Below are 24,357 nucleotides of genomic sequence, written 5' to 3'. Positions count from 1 at the left end.
ATAAACTCTTGCTGTTGATGGATTCCAGTATTTCCCTAATGCCGAAGTTAAGAAACTTTAGGACACAGCCGTCAGTCAGTCCGCTCGCACACGAGTGGACGTGCACATTCATCTTTCTGTGAAAAGCAAATTCACAATCTGCCAGGACTTGTAGAATCTAGGGAATTTTGGAAGCTCACAACCATGGCATCCATGTTTCATGTCCATATATCTGTTCTCCCTTAAAATGCCCTTTATTCTGCATGATGGTAAATCAGAGTTATTGTGCACGTTAATGGTGTTGATTAAGTTTACACAGATTCACAGTGTGTGTTGACTCGCTAAAATTTGCTTGAATTCATGTCTGCTTCATTTCATTGTGATATCAAGGTTTTTGTTTTTAAAAAAAAGTGCTAACACAATCAATTATTTCCTCTGTCCAGACCCAGCCCTCCGAGGTTCTGCCTGTAAGTGGGAATTAATTAACTCGTTTGGTAGAGCTATCAACAGTAGGGGCTCTTGTGAAGATGCTTGCTCTGCTTCGGATGAAAAGTACGACTCTTTGACCTCATCATTCTCCAGTTATTAAAAAATCTTAAATCAACCCCAGTTTACAGGTTGAATTGCTGTACTGTATTGTTAAAAAAAAGGCCTGAAAACATTAGCTTTTTTGCACTTAAGTGCGGAACTTTCCGCTGATCCTAAATGTTAAATGTAACGTAGGCGGTACTGAGACCTAGAACAGAAAATATTGTAGACTGTGAGAGATGTTAAAGGGACATTTTTTGAGGTGAGACTTGAAATGGAGTTCTAAAAATGATGTACAAGTGCTTTAAAATAATGTAGACAAATGTTGAATCATTTCAGGATGCAATTGGAAGAACTTTTGTACATTTCCTTCAGTTCAGCAATAATTGTTGTGTAAAGAATCTATTTTGTAAATAATCTGGAGTTTGTGTTCAATACAAACTGTGTGACTATTGTGATGTGTGTTATATATCTCTTTCCTATGTTACTGCCTTGGCCTTAAATTTAAATCCTCCTGATGTCAGTGTTTTGTTTTTATTGTAAAGAACATGTGGAAATTCCACATTGTGAAAGGAAGCTGCCATGCTGTACATTACTGGAATGTATGGGTCTGTTCTATTTTTCAAAATACATTTTATATCGTTACTGACTTTGTTGTCCACTTTTTACTTTTGTGCTCCGGCTATGGGAGATATCACACCAGAGACCATCCAAACTTGAATATTATCATTTTCTGCAAAGTGTTGTATTGCTTGCTTTTGATGTCCCGTGTGGAATTTATCAGATTCTCCAACGTATCCCAACGGAAGAAAGCTGGAGACTGTCAGTGCCTTTGACCGCACTCCAGACGTAACAAAACCGCATCGTTACTCTCACCTCATTTGATCTGGCTTACCTCTCTAATTGATTGGAACCAGATGTATAGCAAGTTGAAGGTACCGTACCTATACGCTGGCCAAGTCTCCTGTACTCCACCCTGCGTTTCCTTTATAGTGTTTACCTGGTTTTTTTGAAGCCTCACAGGAGAACTTTACCAAAGTTTTGACAGGTGTATGGGTACAAATCGGCCAAAAGGCACAGAAAACCAGAAATGCTGTGCTTCTTGCAGCGATCCAGGGAGCTGCTCTAACTCTGCTGCTCCCTGTCGCTAATTCTCGTGTGAAAGGGATTTCGCCAGCAGGTTCCCAGAACACACTAGTGGCCCAACATTTCTAGCACGGGGTTTGTAAAGTTGGTAATATAAAAATCCAATGTTGTTGAAATATAAATAAACAGAAAACCAGGAAATTCACCTATCTTGGAAGCCAAGGTACTGATTTTAAACCCTGTTGACACAACTACCAGTCAGCATATTCCATTTAACTGGTTTGATTTATTTTCAATAAGCATTCACTACATGTTTTCAGGCAAAAATAATTGTAACATGAACATTTGCAAGAAAATCAGCTTCTGCACTAATTGTGCAAGTTTAATTTACTATTGCACAACTGCCCATAAAGTAACACTATTCACAGTTTGATCCTAATCAGGAATTACTTTTAGACGTTCAGTTTCACAAATAAGATTAAACTTCGTTTTTCATTAAACAAAATATTTGAATAGTGGACACAATTGTTCTGAAAACACTAAACATTCACACTGGCAATCTAGTTTTATAATTTTGATTATATTTTCCCCCTATTCCCCCTCTAACTGAACATTGTGTCCAAAAAGTACTGAGGATTTACATAGCTTATTGATCTGACCATGTAGTGAGGAACAAGGAGTGTGCACTGGATTAGAAGCTGTTAAACTTGAAGCTTTGAATAAAGTCACTTATTCACATCCTCGCCTTGTGGAGTGGGGGAAAAAAAAGGGCTGGAGTAACTCAGCAAGCGAGGCATCATCTCTGGAGAACATGGACAGGTGACATTTTAGATTGGGATCTTTCAGACTGGGAAGCTAGAATCACTGGATATTGTGATTCTGTGGGGGGTGGGGAAGGTGTGTAAGAGAGCCACTGATGTAGCCAGCAGCTCTCCCAGGGCTTGGTCACAATTGAAGCAGACTGTATTTTGAGCCTTCAAGTCATGAGCTCACAGTGCAGTCAATATTCAAACTGGGAAGCCTTTTTCATATTGCCTTGATCCTTTTGGAAACCAGGTTGTTTGAGTTTGGTCTATTGCTGACTGTTTCACCATATTCTAAGTGGTACCTGGGCAATACTTGGCCTGACCAGTGAGGAATCCTTTAAGTTTAAAGGCAGTTCCTTCCAGCTCAATAAATTTTGAAGACTACATTTTTTTAAACTTTGAAGCTCTACCTATGTAGCAACAGGCACCTATGTCTATCTTTTATTTTTTTAAATTGCCCATTAGGTTCAGTGAATAAGTCCCTCGTTTGTCTATCAATCTGCAAATTACTGTAGTGTTTTTAAAGTTAACAGTTATTCTCCTCGTATAACATGACCTGTAATGCAGAGTCACATACTAACAGATACCCATTGATTGATGACACTGTTCAAACCCAACCATGGACAGCTGACAAATGCCCTATAGTGTGACGCCAATGTAGTTATTTGGCTAGCCTGTACAAACACAACTAATGTGCCCACTTCTAAATTAAACAGTGATTCAGGCCAGGACTTCTGTCAGCTGTCTGTCAGTGCTGCAGCAGCAAGCTGGATTTTCTCATCCAGCTGTTCCGGTGATTTCAGCAGTTCCACTAAGCTGCTGTGAGACAACTCGAGCATCATGCCTACAAACAAACGATTGCAGAGGTGTTAATGCTATTAGTCCAAACTGTGCTCTAATCAAAATCTAACAGTCAGACATCGAGACATCATCACAGAGAAAGCAATCACTTGATTGGCACCAAGCTCCATCTCCCCCACCAGCTCAATGAGAGTAACATTTACACAATGCACCAAAACAACTCTCCAAGCAGAGTCTCTGGCCTTTTCAGTCTGTAATGAACTGTGTTAAGAATAACTCTGGTAATAAAAGCATATTTAACGTATTTAACCACATGTACCTGTTAGCTTGCTGGAGTGCTGACTGTATTTTGTACTGTTGATGTAACTGTACAATTCCTCTCCTAGATTTTCGGTTTCACTGTCCAGATCACTTCCGTCCTCATTATTCGGGTCGGAGTCTGAGGATCTCTGAGCAGCTGCCTGTGGAAGTACAGCCTGAGCTCTTTTGACAGCATCTTTCAACGCCAAGCTGTCGGTCAGCAACTTCTGAATAGCTGACGGATCCAATTCCAAAAGCATTCCTAAAGCACAGTTTCACATTGACAAACAACAGCCCCATTATTGTCAGAAATTAGTAAATGCAAGTTCTAAAACAGATACCAAGAAACCATACAGCTACTTCAATATAGTGACTTAAGTCTCCTTGACAGGACAGGTCAGATATTAGCCATAAAGAATCTGTCAACAGTTCCATTTGTTCTCGTATGTAAATCATGATGCATTTTTTCCCACACAGATTTAGTGAAGAGTTTAGCCTCACCAGTGATGCATGCACAGTTCTTTGGATCAATCTTTTCAACCCGTTCAAAAATCTTCTCTCCAAGCCTCTCCTTCACATCATCACCGTCCAAATCAGATACATGCTTCTTAGGAGGCAATTCCCTGCAGGTGTGAAAGGTGCTGCGTGTTACAAGTGTGGTAGGTACAATATTTTCTAGTCTAGATAGAGAATTGGCTTTATGGTGGGAAGCAGAGGTTGGAAGGTTGTATTTCAGATTGGAGGCCTGTGATTAGTGGTCCACCTCAAGGATTGGTGGCTGTTTGTCATCTATATCAATGATTTGGAAGAGAATGTACAAGGCATGATTAGTAAGTTTTCAGATCGTACTAAAATGTAATATAGGGAAGATGGTTATCAAGTACAGCTGGGCAAGTGGGTTGGTGAATGACTAAGTGGAGTTTAATGCAAATAGATGCACGATTTTACATTTTGGGCAGTCAAACCAGGACAGGACCTTCACAATGAACATATGGCCACAGGGAGTATTGTTGGGCAGAGGGATCCAGGAGTAGAAGTGCATAGTTCCCTAAAAGTGGTGTCCCAGATAGATCGGTTAGTGAAGGTGGCTTTGGAATGCTGGCCTCCTTCAGTTAGGGAAATAAGTATAGAAGTTGTGACATTTTGTTATAGCTGTACAAAACGTTGAGGTTGCACCAGGAGTATTGTGTTCAGTTTTGGTCACATGCTACAGATGCCATTAAGATGGAAACAGTACGGAAATTTACGAGGATGTTGTCAGGACTCAAGGGCGCGAGCTACAGGTTTATGTTGGGCAGTCTGGGACTTTATGCCTTGGCATGCAGGATGCTGAAGGTGATCTTCTAGTGGTGTGTAAAATCACGAGGATAATAGATAAATTGAATACAGAGTTTTTTTACTTGGGGGTAAGGGAACTAGGACATAGACTGTTTCCTGAAGATTGTTCACTCCCAACATGTTGAAACATTTCAATTGTAGTTCCCCTTTGTGCATCAATCTCCCCCCACCAGCCCAGCAGAGTAGTTTATTCTAAAGCCATTGAATAATTATGAGCCCTGCTCAATTGAGTTCAATTAGAATTAATAATGAGCCATTAAAGACAGAATATCAAAGATTCCAAACATTGTTTGCAACACACACACACACATAAACTCACTGCTCAAGTGCTTCCTGGGCAATGTGAATCTTTTGCTCCAACAGTTGTGGGTCACTGACCAGCTTCTTTACTTCATTGCTTCCCAACTCCAGCAGCATTCCTGGAAACATCGGCACATTCACCCACTTATATGCAGAACAATTAATATTAATCTGCACCAATGTTAGTTTGTCTAATAACCATCTTGTGTGTGTCTGTCAGTCAGTTTCCAAATTACACATTCACCTGAGAAGGCAGTTTAACGTTTCACCTGATGGTTCAGCACGCCCTCATCACTGCATGTGAAGGAGCACCAGTCTCTGGGATAGGACCCAAACCCATAACTTTGACTCAGCCACTCAATGTGGATATATCCTCCCCATTCCCAATCTACAGAGCACGCCATCCCCCTTGCACTATATTCAACTCTGGATCACTTTGATCATGATGCTATTCACTGACTACAGCTCAGCTTTCAACACCATAATGCAGAATAAACTCATCCCTAAACTGGTTGTTAACCTGGGGGGGGGGTCCACCTGCATTGTCTTCTGGAACTTCTGACTAGCTAGTTGATTCGAAAAGGTCACCCCTCAGCCTCAGCATGCTACATGTCCACATAACTCTATCAGGTCATCCCTCAGCCTTATTCACTCCAAGGAAAACAAACCCAGCCCATCTAACCTCAGTTAGTTAGAATTGGTCAGAACATTTCATTCACCCTGAGGTTTAACACAGGAGCCCCTCAGGGTTGTGTGCTCAGACCCTTGCTCACTCACTCCCTGTACATCCATGACTATGCTGCCAAGTACAGCGCCAACTCAATCTTCAAGTTCGCATACCAATGATGCTGGCCGGATCAACAACAATGAGACGGAGTACAAGAGATTGTGAAACCTTGTCATGGTATCAGAGCAACCGCCCAGCCCTTGACATCAGCAAGACAAAGAGTTACTTGAGGAGGCGTAGGGGCGAATACAACCCTGTACTCATCAACGGAACTGCTGTAGAGATGGTCGGTATATCTCCTGCAACTTAACCTGTTCCCTTCACAATGCAAGGAGTATACGTAATAAGGTGGATGAATTAAATGTGGAGATAGTTATTAATGATTATGATATAGTTGGGATTACGGAGACATGGCTCCAGGATGACCAAGGCTGGGAGCTCAACATCCAGGGATATTCTATATTCAGGCGGGATAGACAGAAAGGAAAAGGAGGTGGGGTAGCGTTACTGGTTAGAGAGGAGATTAAAGCAGTGGAAAGGAAGGACATTAGCTTGGAGGAAATGGAATCGATATAGGTAGAGCTACGAAACACTAAAGGGGCAGAAAACGCTAGTAGGAGTTGTGTACAGGCCACCTAACAGCAGTAGTGAGGTTGGGGATGGCATCAAGCAAGAAATTAGAAATGCGTGCACTAAAGGTGCAGCAGTTATAATGGGTGACTTCAATCTACATATAGATTGGGTGAACCAAACTGGCAGGGGTGCTGAGGAAGAGGATTTCTTGGAATGTTTGAGATGGTTTTCTAAACCAACATGTCGAGGAACCAACGAGAGAACAGGCCATTCTAGACTGGGTATTGAGTAATGAGGAAGGGTTAGTTAGCAGTCTTGTTGTGCGAGGCCCCTTGGGCAAGAGTGATCATAATATGGTAGAGTTCTTCATTAGGATGGAGAGTGACAAAGTCAATACAGAAACAAGTGTTCTGAACTTAAAGAAAGGTATGAGGCGTGGATTGTCCAAGATAGACTGGCGAATGATGCTGAAAGGGGTTGACGGTGGACATGCAATGGAAGGCATTTAAAGGTCGCATGGATGAACTACAACAAGTGTTCATCCCAGTTTGGCAAAAGAACAAACCAGGAAAGGTAGTGCATCCGTGGCTAACAAGGGAAATCAAGGATAGTATTAAAACAAAAGATGAAGCATACAGATTAGCCAGAAAAAGTAGCATACCAGAGGACTGGGAGAAATTCAGAGTCCAGCAGAGGAGGACAAAGGGCTTAATTAGGAAAGGGAAAATAGATTATGAGGGAAAACTGGCAAGAAACATAAAAACTGACTGCAAAAGCTTTTATAGATATGTCAAGAGAAAAAGATTAGTTAAGACAAATGTAGGTCCCTTGCAGTCGGAAACAGGTGAATTGATCATAGGGAACAAGGAGATGGCAGACCAATTGAACAAATACTTTGGTTCTGTCTTCACTAAGGAAGACATAAATCGTCTGCCGGAAATAGCGGGGGACCAGGGGTCTAATGAGATGGAGGAACTGAGGGAAATCCAGGTTAGTCGGGAAGTGGTGTTAGGTAAATTAAATGGATTAAAGGCAGATAAATCCCCAGGGCCAGATAGGCTGCATCCCAGAGTGCTTAAGGAAGTAGCCTCAGAAATAGTGGATGCATTAGTGCTAATTTTTCAAAACTCTTTAGATTCTGGAGTAGTTCCTGAGGACTGGAGGGTAGCTAATGTAACCCCACTTTTTAAAAAGGGAGGGAGAGAGAAAACGGGGAATTATAGACCAGTTAGCCTAACATCGGTAGTGGGGAAAATGCTAGAGTCAGTTATTAAAGATGTGATAGCATCACATTTGGAAAGTGGTGAAATCATCGGACAAAGTCAGCATGGATTTACCAAAGGCAAATCATGTCTGACGAATCTTATAGAATTTTTCGAGGATGTAACTAGTAGAGTGGATAAGGGAGAACCAGTCGATGTGTTATATCTGGACTTTCAGAAGGCCTTCGACAAGGTCCCACATAGGAGATTGGTGCACAAACTTAAAGGACACGGTATTGAGGGTTCAGTGTTGAGGTGGATAGAAAATTGGTTGGCGGACAGGAAGCAAAGAGTAGGAATAAATGGGTCCTTTTCGGAATGGCAGGCAGTGACTAGTGGGGTACCGCAAGGCTTAGTGCTGGGACCCCAGTTATTTACAGTGTATATTAATGATTTGGACGAGGGAATTGAATGCAACATCTCTAAGTTTGCGGATGACACGAAGCTGGGTGGCAGTGTTAGCTGCGAGGAGGATGCTAGGAGGCTGCAGAGTGACTTGGATAGATTAGGCGAGTGGGCAAATGCATGGCAGATGCAATATAATGTGGATAAATGTGAGGTTATCCACTTTGGCGGCAAGAACAGGAAAGCAGAGTATTACCTGAATGGTGACCGATTGGGAGAAGGGGAGATGCAACGGGACCTGGGTGTCATGGTGCACCAGTCATTGAAAGCAAGCATGCAAGTGCAGCAGGCAGTGAAAAAAGCGAATGGTATGTTGGCATTCATAGCAAGAGGATTTGAGTTTAGGAGCAGGGAGGTTCGGCTGCAGTTGTACAGGGCCTTGGTGAGACCGCACCAGGAGTATTGTGTGCAGTTTTGGTCTCCTAACCTGAGGAAAGACGTTCTTGCCTTAGAGGGAGTACAGAGAAGGTTCACCAGATTGATCCCTGGGATGGCGGGACTTTCATATGAGGAAAGACTGGATAGACTGGGCTTGTACTCGCTGGAATTTAGAAGACTGAGGGGGGATCTTATAGAAACGTATAAAATTCTTGAGGGGTTGGAGAGGCTAGATGCGGGAAGATTGTTCCCGATGTTGGGGGAGTCCAGAACCAGGGGTCACAGCTTAAGGATAAGGGGGAAGTCTTTTAGGACCGAGATGAGAAAACATTTCTTCACACAGAGAGTGGTGAGTCTGCGGAATTCTCTGCCACAGAAGGTAGTTGAGGCCAGTTCATTGGTTATATTTAAGAGGGAGTTAGATGTGGCCCTTTTTGCTAAAGGGATCAGGGGGTATGGAGAGAAGGCAGGTACAGGCTACTGAGCTGGATGATCAGCCATGATCATATTGAATGGCGGTGCAGGCTCGAAGGGCCGAATGGCCTACTCCTGCACCTATTTTCTATGTTTCTATGGTGGACAAGAGAAATGGACAAGGATTGGCAGGTGGAATTTAACTCAGTCAAGTATGAGGTGATGCATTTTAATAATTCAAACCAGGGCAGGACTTCCACAGTATGTGCTGGAATCCTGGAGTGTTGTAGAGCAGACACCTAGGGGTGCAGGTGAATAGTTCCCCGAGAATGGTGATGTGGCGAAGAATATATTTGGTATGTTCTTAATTGGGAAGGGTATTGATTACAAGAGTTGGGATGCAATGCTACAGCTGTACAAGACATTGGTGAGGACACATTGGGAGCATTATGTGCAGTTTTAGTTACTCTGCTGGAGGAAGGATGTCATTTAGCTGGAAAGCGTGCAGAAAAGATCCACCTGGATGTTTTTGGGACTGATGGTTTGAGTTATGGGAAGGTTGGATAGGCTGAGACATATATCATAGGAGGATGAGGGATAACCTTTTTGAGGTATTTAGAAACATGAGAGGCATAGATAAAATTAATGGTTACACTAGTTTTTCCAGGGTAGAGTCCAGAACAAGAGTGCGTAGGAAAGACAAGGTTAGACTGGAGAGATCACAATGGGTATTTACCAAAGAGGACTTTAGTTCTGGGGAGCGATTAGATGGGCTGGGTTTGTTTTCCTTGGAGTGAATAAGGCTGAGGGATGACCTGATAGAGTTATGTGGACATGTAGCATGGAAACAGGCTGAGGGGTGACCTTTTCAAATCAAATTTTCCCAGGTTAAAGGAGCCCAGAACTGTAGTGCATAGGTTTAAGATGAGGGGGGAAAGATTTAAAAGACTTGAGGAGATTTCTTCCTTTTTTAAAAAATTTCAAAATATACTTTACTCGAGAAATAAATATATCCAATACATGATCCTTACAAGACTCCATCCAACATTCTCGGAGCCTATACATACATCCAATACTGTTTACACAAATTTACCCCCCACCCTTGCCACTCGTGTGGCCCACTGGCATGGAATCCCTTCCCTTATTTTTGAGGGGCGTCTCCACCAGACCCTGCCCCCCAAGTCTAGCAGCGGAAAGAACCCTAGACTGTGGTCCTCCCCCACAGGGCCTTGGCGTTGACCGCACCAAGCCTCAGTGTGTCCCTCAGCACGTACTCCTGCAGTCTGCAGCGGGCCAAACGGCAACATTCCCCGACGGACATCTCGCTCTGCTGGGAGGTCAACAAAGCTCAGGCAGACCAAAGAACGTCTTTCAATGAGTTGATGACCTTAGAGCAGCACTCGACGTCCGTCTCTGAATGCGTCCCTGGGAACAGTCCATAAATCACAGAGTCCTCTGTGACAGAGCTGTTCGGAATAAATCGTGACAGGGACCCTTGCAAACCTCTCCAGACAGTCTTTACAAATCCACACTCTGTGAAGAGGTGGGCTACCCTCTCCTCTCCAGAGCAGCCATCCCAAGGACAGCGTTCGTCTGTTGTAGTGAGGTTCCGACGGTGCAGGAAGGATCTGATTGGGAGAGCTCCCCTAACCGCCAGCCAAGCCAGGTTTTGGTGCTTGTTGGTGAGTTCTGGCGATGAGGCATTTTGCCAGACAAGCTGGGCAGTCTGCTCTGGGAACCATGCCACAGGATCCATGGAGTCATTCCTCTGCAGTGCCTGCAGGACGTTCCGTGCTGACCACTGCTCGATGGACTTGTGGCCGAAGGTGTTGGTACAAGCAAAAGGGGGAGATGAATGGTATAAGGAATTGGAGACCCATCACATTGTTGAATGTTGATTACAAGATCCTGTCTAAGGCCATTGCAAACCGGGTCACGTCTGCTCTGGGACGGGTGATCTACCCGGACCAGAAATCTCAGACAGCCTGGCGCTGCTGAGAGATACCATTGCCTACATGCAGGACAGACGGATGGATGCCTGACTGGTCAGCTTGGACCAGGAGAAGGCCTTCGACAGGATATTGCACAAGTACATGTGGGACGTGCTCTCCAAAATGGGCTTTTGGGAGGGAATCAGGAATTGGATCCAACTGCTCTACACCGACATCTGTAGTGTTGTCCAAATCAATGGGTGGGAATCAGACAGCTTCCCCACCAGGTCTGGAGTCAGACAGGGCTGCCCTCTCTCCCCTGTCTTGTTCGTCTGTTGTATTGAACCTTTTGCCGAGTTCATCAGGAAGGACGTAAGCATGAGGAGTGACATTGCCAGGCAGTGGGGGCACTCAGGTCAAAACCTCCCTGGACATGAGAAGTCACCGTCTTCTGCTCGGATCCAGGGTCGGTCCGCAGATTGATTAGCGTCTGCGACCAGTTTGAGTCGGCCACGGGAGCCAAGGTGAACCGCAGCAAGAGCGAGGCCATGCTCTTTGGCAACTGGCCCGACCGATCTTCTGCCCCTTCACCATCAAGCCTGACTTCTTGAAGGTGCTGGAGATCTGGTTCGGGGGGCCGGAGGCGTGTGACAAGAATTGGCTGGAGCGGATGGGCAAGATGGGGAAGAAACTGGAGCTATGGAAGCAGTGCTCCCTCTCTATAACGGGTTTGAGGTGCTCTCGGGGCTGCTGTACTTGGCGCAAGTGTGGCCTGTCCCTCCCTCCTACGCCATAGGGATCACCCGGGCCGTCTTCCAGTTCATCTGGGGATCGAGGATGGACCGGGTGCGACAGGCCACAATGCACAAGTTGGCAGACAAAGGGGGTAAAAGCGTGCCCAAGGTCGCCCTGGCCCTGATGGCCATCTTCCTGTGTGGCTGCATCAGGCGGAGCGTAGAGCCAAGCCACATGGGCACCAAGTGCCACTACCTGCTGACGTTCTACCTGTCCCCGGTGTTGCGAGGGATAGGCCTGGTGCAGATGCCACGCAATGTGCCAGTCAGCTGGACATTGCCGCACCAACTGTCATTCGTGGAAAAGGGTTATTTCGTCATGTAGACTGAGCGAGCTGCCAGAGGAAGCAGTAGCGGTGGAACAATGAAGACGTTGAAAACAACATTTGGACAGATACATGGATAGGCTGAGGGTATGTGGGCAAAATGCAGGTAAATGGAACTAGCTCAGCTATAAAACCAGAAAGGCATGGACAAATTGGGCTGAAGAGCCTGCTTCCATGCAATATGACTCTATCACGTCATCCCTCAGGCCTTTTTCACTACAAAGAAAGCAAATCTAGCCTATCCAATCTCCCAACTAAAGCCCTCCAAGCAGTCTGGTAAATACTCTTTGCACCTTGCTTTCATCAGTCATCTTCGATATTACACGAAAAGATCTTGTAACCTAAAGCAAGCCTTTGACTTCTGAGATATTGTTTTGGCCATCTTACCTGTTATTTGCTCACTGTGCCCGGTTTGGTGACTATCGACCAGGTCATACAGCTGATCACCCAGCGAATCCGTAGAATCAGAATCCGTATCGTCTTCCACAGTTTTAAACAAACTGGAAGTCAAACAAAATACTTTGTCTCTCGCACTGAAATTAACAGGCAGAAAACAATGATCCTTTTGAGATTAAATCAGTCACTATCAATATGCATGCATTCCCCAAAATAAGTGTCCACTTCAGCACATACTAGGGCTAATTTAACACTGCGAGGCAGCCAATATTAAACCATTAAAAAAATGTACCAAGAAATTGCTAAGACATTAGATCAGATGAGATAATATCAAAGAAAGGAGGACCCGGCGTGGGGGGGGGGGGGGGACCACCGTGGGGGAGGGGGTGAAAGACCAAAGGAGGATCCGGCATGATGGCCCGCTATGAAGGATGGGGGGGGGGGGTTATTCATTCATTCATTTTCCACCACAAACAGCACCCAAGAGAGGTATGAGCAATGTCTTGCCATTTCTCTGTGGAGTTCTGAAGTGTGCTCAGTGCTTTCTCGAGTCCAGCAGCCAGCAACTCCTCGTCATGTATCATCTGATCCAGTACAGGAACTGGCAGCTCCAGCAACATCCCTGGGGAAGGCTCAAAGCAAAACATTTATGGCATTATTTTATCTGTCACATTACATCTTTACAACTCTTGGGATAAACTCATCCAATGTCACTCTCTTCTTTTACCGCCAAACATTGGGAAGATTTATCCAACTATTTCAAAACCAGGAACAGATTTTGTACAACATATTCACTATCTTACATTAATTGACAGAAAAATTCCCAATGAAAATTAACACAAAGTGCTGAAGGAACTCAGCGTGTCTGGCGGCATCTTTGGAGGGAATAGAAGGTGATCTTTCGGTTCAGGACTCTTTTTCGGACCCAAAATGTCCCTTACCATTTCCCAGCACTATCCAGCACTTTGTGTTTTCCTCAGCTTCCAGCATCTACAGTTCCTTGTATTACAACTAGTTTAACTTGGTTGGTTTACAAAAAAGACGGAAAATGCTGGGGTAACTCAGCAGATCAGGCAGCATCTCTGGAGAACATGGATAGGTGATCTTTCAGATTAGGTGATTAATCTGAAGAAGGGTCCTGACCCGAATTGTCACCTATCCGTGTCCGCCAGAGACGGGGTCTGAGTTACTCTAGCACTTTGTGTCTTTTCCTGTGCTGTTCTACGTTCTGTGTGGATGTCGAAACAGGCCAAGGGTTGCGTTTGTTGCCAATTCAGCAGTTGAAAGTCAGATTCTAACTCACTCAAAATCTTTCCTTTTTCTAGTTCTGCACCCACGTACCTCCCACACCATTCATTTAATGGCTTTCCTCAGGAATGTACTCCATATTGGGTATGCACCTTGTTAACTAAAAGCGATCCAACAAACTATCCTCATTTCAACATCATGAGCACACACTGCAGGTGCTGAAAATCAGAAAATTAAACAGAAAAAGCTGCAACATTAACAGTATATTTTGTTTTATTCATTGTTTTTAATTTTTTTTACTTCACTCCATTTTAAATCAGTTTGCTACTTCTCTGCATAATTGTGATTTTTTTTAAAAAACATTTGAACTTTTTTATTACAAACAAAAAACGTGGTTCACTTTCAGGCAGAAGGGCCTGAAGGGCCTGTTCCACTGTTGTATTGTTCTATGATTAAGGACAGCCCAACCTCGTATTTCTTTGAAATCTGCACCTCTGTCCTGACCCGGCCTTCCCAACACAGTAGAAATAGAAACACAAGAGGTTGAAGATGCTGGAATCTGGGCGCAAAGAACTGCTGGAGGAACTCAGTGGGTCTTAGCATCTGTGGGGAAACGGAATCATCGCTATTTCGGGTCAAGCCCCTATACCAGGATAGATGTTGGGTGTTAATCCAAAATGTCAATGGCACAAACGGATCTGACCACATCTTTGGGTCAATTATCAAAATCTTTTATTAAAAATTCTCATATCCCCTGGCTGGGTCTTTCTAGGGTTGAAATAAAATGTGTAACATTAAGGAATGCATCCATTTCCAGGTCTGAGCTGGAGTGATGCATCACAATCAACAACAAGGGATTGTAATCAACTTTAGGGAGGTCACTGTGGAGGGAATGGACAGACTTTTAATTCAAAAACAGCAGATCCAGCATGGAACTCCATTGGAATGGTGTCATCTAAAGAAGGGTCCTGATCCAAAACATTGTCGATTTCCCTCCAAAGATGCTGCCTGACCTACTGAGTTCCTCCAGCACTTTGTTTCTTGCACAAGATTCCAGCATCAGCAGTTCCTTGTGTCTTCATTATTGGGTCTATTAGCCGGCAGACCACGCCACCAGAGTTCACAAGAGGCAGATAAAGCCCACAGCACGTAAAACAGGCCCTTTGACCCAACGTCCATGCCAACCAGGATGCCCCATCTAAGCTGGTCCTATTTGGCCACATTTGGTCCGTATCTCTCTAAATCTTTCCTGTTTATAAGGATGTATATTTATGACAGTAGAGCCTGGGCGAGAGGGAGAGGTCGAGCAGGCTAGGACTTTATTCCTGGGTGCACAGGAGGATGAGGGGTGATCTACAAAATCATGAGAAGAATAGATCGGGTAAATGCAGACTTTTGCCCAGAGTTGGGGAATCAAGAATCAGAGGACATAGGTTTATGTTGAGAGGGGAAAGTTTTAATTGGAACCTGAGGGGTAACTTTTTCTTCAGAGAGTGGAGGGTTTATGGAACAAGCTGCCAGAGGAGGCAGTTGAGGCAGGGACTAGAACTACATTTAAGACATTTGGGACAGGTACATGGATGGGAAAGGTTTAGATGGATCTGGGCCAAATGGGTGCAGTTGAGATGGGGCACCTTGGACGGCAGAGACTAGATGGGCCGAATGGCCTGTTGTGGACCCGCGGCGATGCCCCACCCGGCTCGTCACCATGGCGACCCCCGCCCCTGGGGCCGTGATCCGCCGCGACTGTACCTGTCAGCTTCACGCCAAGCTCCGGGTACCGCGGTCCGATCACCCGGTGCAGCTGCTCGCCCAGCACCGCCCGCCGCTCCATCGGGACCGGGCCGCGGAGCCGCCGCCGCCCGCTCTCCCCAGTCCCCGCTGTTATTCGTTGCCTCGGCCCCACGGCGGCCGAGCGACGAGATGGCGCCGCCTCCCCGAGGCGACGCAGCCCGACGGCGTGACGTAGCTGACGGCGTGACGTAGCGCGGCCCGACGGCGTGATGTGGAGAGACCCGACGGCGTGACGTTTCGTGACGCGACCCGACGGCGTGACGTAGCGCGGCCCTGATGGCGTGATGTGGCGCGGCCCGACGCGTGACGCTTCGTGACGCAACCCGACGGCGTGACGTACACAAATGTGTCGCGCGCTAAGTGCGTTGCTTCTGGTACGCACGTTACCCGAACCCTTCCGCGGCGGCAATGTAGTTCCACGCTGAATGGCAAATAGATCGACACGTTGACGGCCGGGAGATGCGGCGGGCGGTGCAGCGGAGCGGTGCTCGGTGTGTGATGGCAGTGGTCTGCGGGGATGGTGGCGGCGTGGGCGGATGCGCGCCCGGCAGGCCGGCGGTGAGGCGGCGGGCGGAGGGATCGCGGGTGAAAAGGCGGCGCCGGCGGCGGCCTCGCTCTCTCTGTGCGGCGCCGGCGAAGCAGGTGGGAGCGGGGGATGGTAGGGAGGGAAGCGGGGTAACGCGGGGGCAGCGCGACACCCCGCATCGGGGGGACTGGGGTAACGCGGGGGCACGGTGGGAGCCGGGGAAACGAGGGGGGAGCGGGACACCCCGCACCGGGGGACCCAGGCCAGGGGAGCGGGCAACCGGGGGCGGTGATGGTGGGAGCCCGGTGTTGCTGGGGGTGGAGGCTCCGGCCTGTGGGGTCTTGTGTGCATCAGGCCCGGGGGGCCCGTGGGGCGTAGGGGTTATGGGGATCAGGGTGGTGGGGACGGCATGGGGAGGTTTGGCCTGGGAATGGCCAGGGCAGGGGGTGGGACGATCAGGTGATGAGTGTTGAGGGAGGGATGGGTGGAGATTTGGGGCCTGGGGGAGGGGTAAGGAGAGGGAGGTAGTGGTTGATGGGATCTTGCTGTGCACATCAGGCTGCCATTTACAGCCTGGGGAGTTGGGGTATGTTGGTTACAGTGTCTGGTTGTAAAAGTCATGGGTGGTAAGAGGGTGTCCAATACTGCTGCCGGACTCTGACCCGTTTTGTGTCTTCCCCCACCCCAGGACTGGAGATGTCGTCCCACCTGCAATGGATGATCGTCCGCAACTGCTCCAGCTTCCTCATCAAACGCAACAAACAGGTCTACAGCACGGTGAGTCCTCTCCCTACCCTCACTACAAATCTTATGACCCAAAACACATACCCCTTCCCCTCCCCTCCCACCGCATGCACCACCCCCATCCCCTGGGCTGCATCTTGTCCCTTAGCCACAAGCCTTCCCCTCCCCACCAGTGCACTGGCCCTCACCAATGGTGGGTGGTCGGTTTTGTGTTCTTGCTCTATACCTGTATGAAACTTTGCGTGTCTTCAAGGTACAACAGAAGTCTTTATTACAGTAACTCAATGCTGGCAGCAAGACAACTAAAAATGGCTGCAACTACACAATCTGACTACATACTCCACACTGTGTAAAGCCAAGATAACTATGTACAAAGCATCTCCCTTTGTCCTGTGCAGCTACCTGCTGCACGGGAGGAGCAACGGGTCCTCCCACCCCACACAAGTCCATCAAACATCACATTACTCGACATGGGACACGCACCCTATATGCCCCCCCCGGGTCACTCGGGCTGGCGTGGAGTTTCCTGCATTCCCGGATCATGGTCATACAACACGGCAATGGGCCCTTCAGCCCACATCTGTGCTGACCAAGATGCCTTTGTGAGCTAATCCCATTTACTTCTGGCTCATATTCCTCAAGCCTCTTCCAGGAGCCATCTCAGCAATGTCCTACACAGCTGTAATGTGACATCACAACTCTTGTCCAGTATCAAAGATGACTGTATTGTCTGATGGAGGCTTGTGTACTACCCAACACTGCCACCCTGAATACCTGTGAGGTCACTTTCTGAAAACTGTACTTGTACCCTTGGATTTCTGTTCTTCAACACACTGGGCTCCTGCCATTTACAATGCAAGCCCTGGGGGTTTAAATACTCTGACTTCCCTACTGCATTTTCCGTATTAACTGGGTGAACCCCTCTGACATCTTTGTATTTTTAGCCACCTGTTTCTTCATTAGTGGAGCTGCAAGTGTTGTTAACAACTGGAATGTCTTTAGTACTTTGTGCCAAATTAACTTATTTGCTGTTGCAGCCGTGTCTGTGGTACTACTCAAATTTACTGGGGCTTGTTTCATAGAAACATAGAAAACAGGTGCAGGAGGAGGCCATTCAGCCCTTTGAGCCAGCACCGCCATTCATTGTGATTATGGCTGATCGTCCCCAATCAATAACCCGTGCCTGTCTTCTCCCCATATCCCCTGATTCCACTAGCCCCTAGAGGTCTATCTAACTCTCTTAAATCCATCCAGTGATTTGGCTTTGCACTGATGTTTTGTTCTATTTTTAAACCCAATGCAGGAGCCCAACAACCTGAAGGCCAGAAATTCCTACCGTTACAATGGACTCATTCATCGTAAAACTGTGGGTGTAGAGCCAGCAGCTGATGGCAAAGGAGTGGTTGTAGTCCTGAAAAAGCGAGCAGGTAGGTGCATTGGTTTAGTTCCTTGTCTCTGGACGATGTCTTCATGTGCATTTTGTGTTTCAGGTGCTCAGTTCTGTTGATAGACACAAAAACCTGGAGTAACTCAGCAGGACAGGCAGCATCTCTGGAGAGAAGGAATGGGTGACGTTTTGGGTCGAGACCCTACAAATCTGTTAGAACTACCAGTTCTGTTAGTTAAGGCACGGCTTGTGTACTTCATACACTTTTGACCTCCATGTTAGACATAGAGTGATACAGTGTGGAAACAGGCCCTTCGGCCCAACTTGCCCACATCGGCCAACATGTCCCAGCTACACTAGTCCCACCTGCCTGCATTTGGTCCATATCCCTCCAAACCTGTTCTATCCATGTGCCTGTCTAACTGTTTCTTAAACTTTGGGATAGTTCCAGCCTCAACCACCTCCTCTGGCAGCTTGTTCCATACACCCACCACCCTTTGTGTGGAAAAAGTTACTCCTCAGATTCTTGTTAAATCTTTTCTCCACCTTAAACCTATGTCCTCTTGATTCCCCTACTCTGGGCAAGAGACTGTGCATCTACCCGATCTATTCCTCTCATGATTTTAAACACCTCTATAAGATACAAATACAAAAGATGCAAGTGCATTGGGAAAGGTGCAGAGGAGATGTTTTCACTAGTGGGAGAGTCTAGGACTAGAGGTCAAAGCCTCAAAATTAAAGGATGTTTGTTTAGGAAGGAGATGAGGAGGATTTTCTTTAGTCAGAGGGTGGTGAATCTGGAATTCTTTGCCACAGAAGGCTGTGGAGGCCAAGTCAGTGGATATATTTAAGGCAGAGATAAATTCTTGATTAGTACAGGTGTCAGAGGTTATGAGGAGAAGGCAGGAGAATGGGGTTAGAAGGAAGAGATAGATCATTCATGATTGAATGACAGAGTAGACTTGTTGGGTTGGATGGCCTATTTCTTCTATCTCTTGTGATCTTATGAGATTTATAATGATGTTGCCACGACTGGGATATTCTAATTGTAGTAAGATTGAATGAATTGTGATTATTTTTGTATCTGAAGCAATTGAGCATTAGAAATGAATTAAATGGGAAGAGCCTATCTCCCTCAGTTGAAGCCTCAGAGCAGAGGCACGGCTTTATAATTTACATCCTTGCCCGGGGTTTGGAGCTGAAAGTCTGATGGAGGTGATCGTAATTAAATTAGTCGTTCGGGACTGCTTGGGGCTGAAATTTGGAGCGAACAGCAAACCACTGGTGGAATTCAGTGGGTTGGGCAGCATCTGTGGAGACAAAGGTATAGTCGATGTGTTGGTTCAAGACCCAGCTTCAGGGTTGAACTTATCTTCTATTTTGAATCTTCCCAGTCCCCTGTCCAGTCTCTTCCAACTTGTAAATGGACCAGATGACCTTTCCCCTCCACAGATGCTGCCTGACTTGCTGAGTTCCTCCTGCAGTTTGTTTTTGCTCACGTTTCCTGCATCTGCAGTCTCTTGTGTCTCCATTGTTCCTGCCCTGGTCAACCTTTTGATGCCTCTCACTTTCCACAAGTTAATGTGAAGCCATGACCACTCTCCTGGGCCTAACCAACTGTATTTTCATTTGCCACATGTAGCCATCCTCATTTCAAACTTACATTGGCACCACTTCCCTAACTCTGTGCTGAGTCCTGAAGAAGGATCTTGACCTTAAATGTTGATTATCCCGCTGCCTCCACAGACGCTGTTCCTCCAGCAGTGTTGTTTGGTCCATATTTAAATGGTACTTCAGTATGTCTTCCCAGCCACATCATGAGCCACTGGAAGGTGAATATCTTTCTGGGTAATTTTCTTTGAACAGAGCAGATACCATGGGCTAGAATTAGAAGCTGGTATATTTCATTTGGTGCTTTTGTTGCTGTTCCATTCATTTCTGATCTGTTGCCTCAGAACGGCTTTCCTGCATTATCCCCAGTTTGGTCCTTGTAGTCTACTTGTACTTAACATTGTTCAGGTCAGTAAACAGTTTTATGTTTATAATAATTTAGGTCAAAGGAAACCAGCGACATCCTATGAAAGGATCACCATCAATAAGAATGGCCGTGCTACCCTGAACAGTCTGCGCCACATCATTCGCAAGAACAGCTACCGGAAGGATCTCCGCATGGTACGAGGAGTTCTGTGCTTTAAGTCGTCAGCTGCTGGCTGTGATGGGTTGTTAGTTGCTCTGTTTTTATCCAGCTATGGGCAATAAGTTTTAACCATGTACATCTGTGGGGTTTTTGTGTGACACGTAACCAGCTGTCATTATTGAGCTGCCCCTCCCGGTCTTGTGAATGTTATGGTTCAATGATTGCATGTACTCTACTTGAGGATGGACATTTTACCTTTAGTTCCTACACCGTTCAAATGATTATTGAGGACAAATGTTTTTTGCACTTACAACCCCACTAAAGTATTGCACAGAAGTGAATAGTTCAGAATCCCATCTCTTTCCATTTTTGGATTCAGTTAGAGCAGTTTTGAAAAAAATGCTGCTTTCCAATCTGCTCAATAGCTAGTGTTTACCAGCATTAATTCTTAATCAGATTTCTGCCTGAATGGCATCTCGGTCTACCTGAGAAATCTGATTTTTGTATTAAACATTCTTCCCAATCTGCCTTTGTCCAGGAATGCACTACAGAAACCGTCCTTCTGCCACTGAATCCGTGCCGACGCTTTTCTAGCCATTTTACACAAATCCCGCACAGGGCCGTTATCCCTGTTTTCCCGACACCTCCTTTATATTCCACCATTCACCTACACCAGCAGCCAATCGTCCCGAAAGCTCTCCTGTCTGGGATGTGGGAGGAAACTGTCAGAATTTAGCCAGGTCTGTGGAACTGAGGCGACCGTTCTTCTAATTGCACGCCCTTCTAAATCACTGGTGTGAGATGTTTGAATTACACGTAGTAACGGTTGTTTAGTGGGCGGTGATGTTCATCGTGATGTGTGCCTTTCCTTGCAGGCTGCGCTCCGTCGTGCCAGTGCGATCCTGAAGAGCCAGAAACCAGTTGTGGTCAAAAAGAAACGAACCAGGACAACGAAGAATGCATAAAGCTGTAAATGATTTTATATACAGTTTATGATAATAAATGAAGAGCTGAGTGCTTATTCTATTTGAATACACTGTTTCATCTTCTCGTGGACTTGAGCAGAGTGTAAAGCTGTGCAGCTTTTTTGTTTTTGTATGAAGGCATTTTCTAAATGTCTAAATTTGACACGGCTGCCTCAATGGTTGTGCCCTGTTTTCTGCCTCAATTTGTAATCATTTTTGGTTTCAAATTAATCCAAATACCAGAAGGTTGGCAGTTTGGGGAGGTGAGAGGTGATGAGTGGAGACCTTGGGTTTGAAGGGTTTGAAGTTACATCTAATGCCCAGAGTCACTTTGCCCATGATAAAGGATTGTTTATCATAAATGCCAATATGGTCCATGATAAAACTCAAAATACTGCCTGCCCACATTGCTTACTCATCTGCATGTTGGCCTTCAGTAACTTGTGTACAAACACATCTTGGCTCATTGAATCAATCCTGCCCAATCTCTTTGTTTAACGAGTACTCTGCTTTCTTGAAATGTGCACCAACTCGATGACCTAAAATTTTCACAATTATATTCCACGTCCTGTTTGATTTAGAGATGCAGTGCAGAAACAGGCCCTTTGGCCCCGCGAGTCGGCACCGACCAGCAATCACTGCACATTAACACTTTCCTATGCACACTAAGGACAATTTTACATCTACATCAAGCTAATTAACCTACATACCTGTATGTCTTTGGAGTGTGGGTGGAAACTGAAGATCTGTGAGAAAACCCACGGGAGAATGTTCAGACAGCACCGGTAGTCGGGATCGAACCCAGGTCTCCAGCGCCGCAAGTGCTGTAAGGCAGCAACTCTACCGCTGTGCCACCATGGTCACCCAAGTTCTCACCTTGCGTGAAGCTGACCACTGAAATGTTGCCTTTTGGGAATTTAGACCAGACTTGTACAGTTCTGAAAGAGATATGGCACCGAAAAGATTCATGAGATTGTTATGTGAAATGGAGGGCTTAGATTATTAGGGGAGTGTAGATAGGCTGGGTCTTTTCCCCCTGGAGCATAGGAGGCTGAAGGGTGACCTGCAGATATATAAAATCAAGAGGGGCAGAGATAAGTTGGATGGTCATTTGGAAAGTGAGACCTTTAAAAGTGATGGTGAGAGTTCAAGGTACGCATGTTCCCATTAGTGTGAAAGGCAAGGCAGGCAGTTTAATGAGTGAAATTGAAGCTCTCAAAAAACCTACAAACTCCGTTCAAACAGCACCTGTAGTCAGGATCGAACCCGGGTCTGGTGCAAGTGCTGTAAGGCAGCAACTCTTAAGTTCCCTCTCACTTTAAATCTATGCCTTAATAGATGCAACTCTAAAGTGAGAGGGGAAATATTTAATAGGAACCTTGCGGACAACTTTTTCCATACAGAGGGTGGTAGGTACATGGACTGGCTACCAGTGAAGTAGTTGTGGTAGGATATATAACAATTTTAAGACCTCGCTATCAGACTGTAGGCTGTAGACAGTACATGGATATAGTGTTACAAATTCAACGTGTGTTGCTAAATTCATTGCCAACCATTAAAATAGCGCACGATTTTTTAATTGAATGCTGATTTGGGACAACACCCGACTGGCCGCATGGCCAGATGGCTTGGACTGGGAACACAGCAGGAGGCTTTTATCAAGGCGCCACGGTCTCGATGCCTCTCGGATCGCCGTGTAGAAGCCCGGGTCGTGGCCCGGCCAGGGCTTCGTGGGTAGGTCGGGCGAAGCAGCCGACGGAGCCCACAGCTGGAGTCCGGGTCAGCACAACGGAGGCGTGAAGTGGGGCGGCGTCGACAGCGGTGAGGCATCGCGACGATGGGGCCGCGGTGGCGATGCCTCGTGGGACAATGAGAGCGTGGAGGATCACCGTGAGGCGGAAGGGGAAGAACAATGGAGGACCCAGCGTGGGGGAACCGCTGTGGGTGGGGGGGGAGAACGACAAAAGGGGGAGCCGGCGTGCTTTGTAACTCAGCGCCGTAGATGGCTGCTGTTTGTATACGTTGTGTATGCAGCAAAAAACTCACTGTGCCTAGTCACATGTGATGATAAAGTATTCCTATTCCTTCCTATTTACAGACTTTGTACTTGCCACATATGGTCATTACAAACGGTCATTGGTCATTACAACGGTATATTAGGTTTCAGCAGTCTTAATGTGTATTTCTCTGAGCAGCTATTTTCATGTCATCAGTCAACTACACTAGAGGGTTCCCAAGGAGCAGGACTACCTACCACCAATGCTTCTCGGCATGTGCACCAGACGGCAAGGGAACCAACATGTTCAGTATTAAGGCGCTGGTTATGTTAAGACCTCACTATTGGGCTGTCCATGTTGAAAGCCTGAAACTATTACACTGTTATGGGAAGATGTATACACTGACAGATTCACGGATGTGCTCAAAACCTGCTGGAAGATGTCTAAGAAACAAGGAGCTGCAGATGCTGAAATCTTTCACTTTGTGCTTTTTGCTTTAGATTTCAGTCTGGATGTGCACCTGTTTCTCCTGCCCCTCTTCCCCCACTTACTTCCACCTATATCCCTTAGTTTAGCCTCAGTTTTCAGCTCTCCTTATCTCAAAACCTTTTGTGTTCTTTTTTATCACTGGCCTTCGTCCACCAGCTTTCTTCCCCCGCTCCCCGTCCATCTGTCCAGAAGGATCCTGACCCGAAACGTCATCTATCGACCTCTAGAGATGTCATCTGACGCACTGAGTTACTCCTGTAATTTGTGTTTTTGTTGGAAAATCTCTTAATATCCGCACTGAATCCCTGGGTAGGTCTGGCTCGTGACACTTCAAAGTGGAGGTGGAGTCTTTTGGATGGTGTCGTGATGCGCCCAGGAAACACAGAATTCCCATGTGTAGGAAGTGAAGATGCTGGTTTAAGCCAAAGATAGTCACAAAAAGCTGGAATCACTCAGCGGGTCAGACAGCATCTCTGGAGAAAAGGAATAGGTGACGTTGTATTGCGGAAGGAGTGAACCCATTCACAAGCTCTCCATCTGCCCACCGTCTCCCATCTCCTGCCCAGTTTGAAGAACCCACAGGACCAGAGTGGAATCAGTCGCTCCCCCATTTTGGGGGACGGCCTAAGAATGTGTGCACAATTGTTATATTGATAACTGGCTTGGAACTTTATTCAAAGTTTATACATGAGGAACATGTGCAGAAACTTGTCATGTGCAGCACTT

The 24,357-nt window shown here is 46.2% G+C and overlaps 3 protein-coding genes across 9 annotated transcripts in view; 2 read left to right on the top strand and 1 right to left on the bottom strand.

Annotated features, from left to right (window-relative positions):
- The window catches only part of cdk5rap2 (CDK5 regulatory subunit associated protein 2), a 106,016-nt gene extending 104,873 nt beyond the window's left edge, over positions 1-1,143 (top strand). For all 7 annotated transcript variants that reach the window (XM_078426465.1, XM_078426464.1, XM_078426466.1 and 4 more), the window contains one exon: positions 423-1,143. In XM_078426465.1, the coding sequence (XP_078282591.1) occupies positions 423-568 (146 nt within the window). In that variant the 3' untranslated portion in view covers positions 569-1,143. The remainder of the gene's footprint in view (positions 1-422) is intronic.
- A 722-nt stretch (positions 1,144-1,865) lies between these two features.
- On the bottom strand, positions 1,866-16,263 carry LOC144608263 (uncharacterized). The gene is made up of 7 exons (XM_078425863.1): positions 15,345-16,263; positions 12,852-12,966; positions 12,336-12,448; positions 5,158-5,257; positions 4,002-4,123; positions 3,520-3,762; positions 1,866-3,243 (listed from the first exon to the last, which is right to left on the bottom strand). Exons 1-7 carry the CDS (start codon positions 16,261-16,263, stop codon positions 3,137-3,139), a joined length of 1,719 nt encoding a protein of 572 aa, XP_078281989.1. The 3' UTR covers positions 1,866-3,136.
- On the top strand, positions 15,960-21,212 carry rpl28 (ribosomal protein L28). The gene is made up of 5 exons (XM_078425906.1): positions 15,960-16,028; positions 16,601-16,689; positions 17,960-18,083; positions 20,097-20,215; positions 21,056-21,212. The coding sequence occupies exons 2-5, from the start codon at positions 16,609-16,611 to the stop codon at positions 21,143-21,145; spliced, it is 414 nt and encodes a 137-aa protein (XP_078282032.1). The 5' UTR covers positions 15,960-16,028; positions 16,601-16,608; the 3' UTR covers positions 21,146-21,212.
- The last annotated feature ends 3,145 nt before the right edge of the window (positions 21,213-24,357 follow it).

The sequence above is a fragment of the Rhinoraja longicauda genome, chromosome 31 (genome assembly GCF_053455715.1).
Source record: "Rhinoraja longicauda isolate Sanriku21f chromosome 31, sRhiLon1.1, whole genome shotgun sequence".
Classification (NCBI taxonomy): Eukaryota; Metazoa; Chordata; class Chondrichthyes; order Rajiformes; family Arhynchobatidae; genus Rhinoraja; species Rhinoraja longicauda.
The sequence above is the reverse complement of the archived record's forward strand: the minus strand, read 5'-3'. Positions and strand labels throughout refer to the sequence as shown.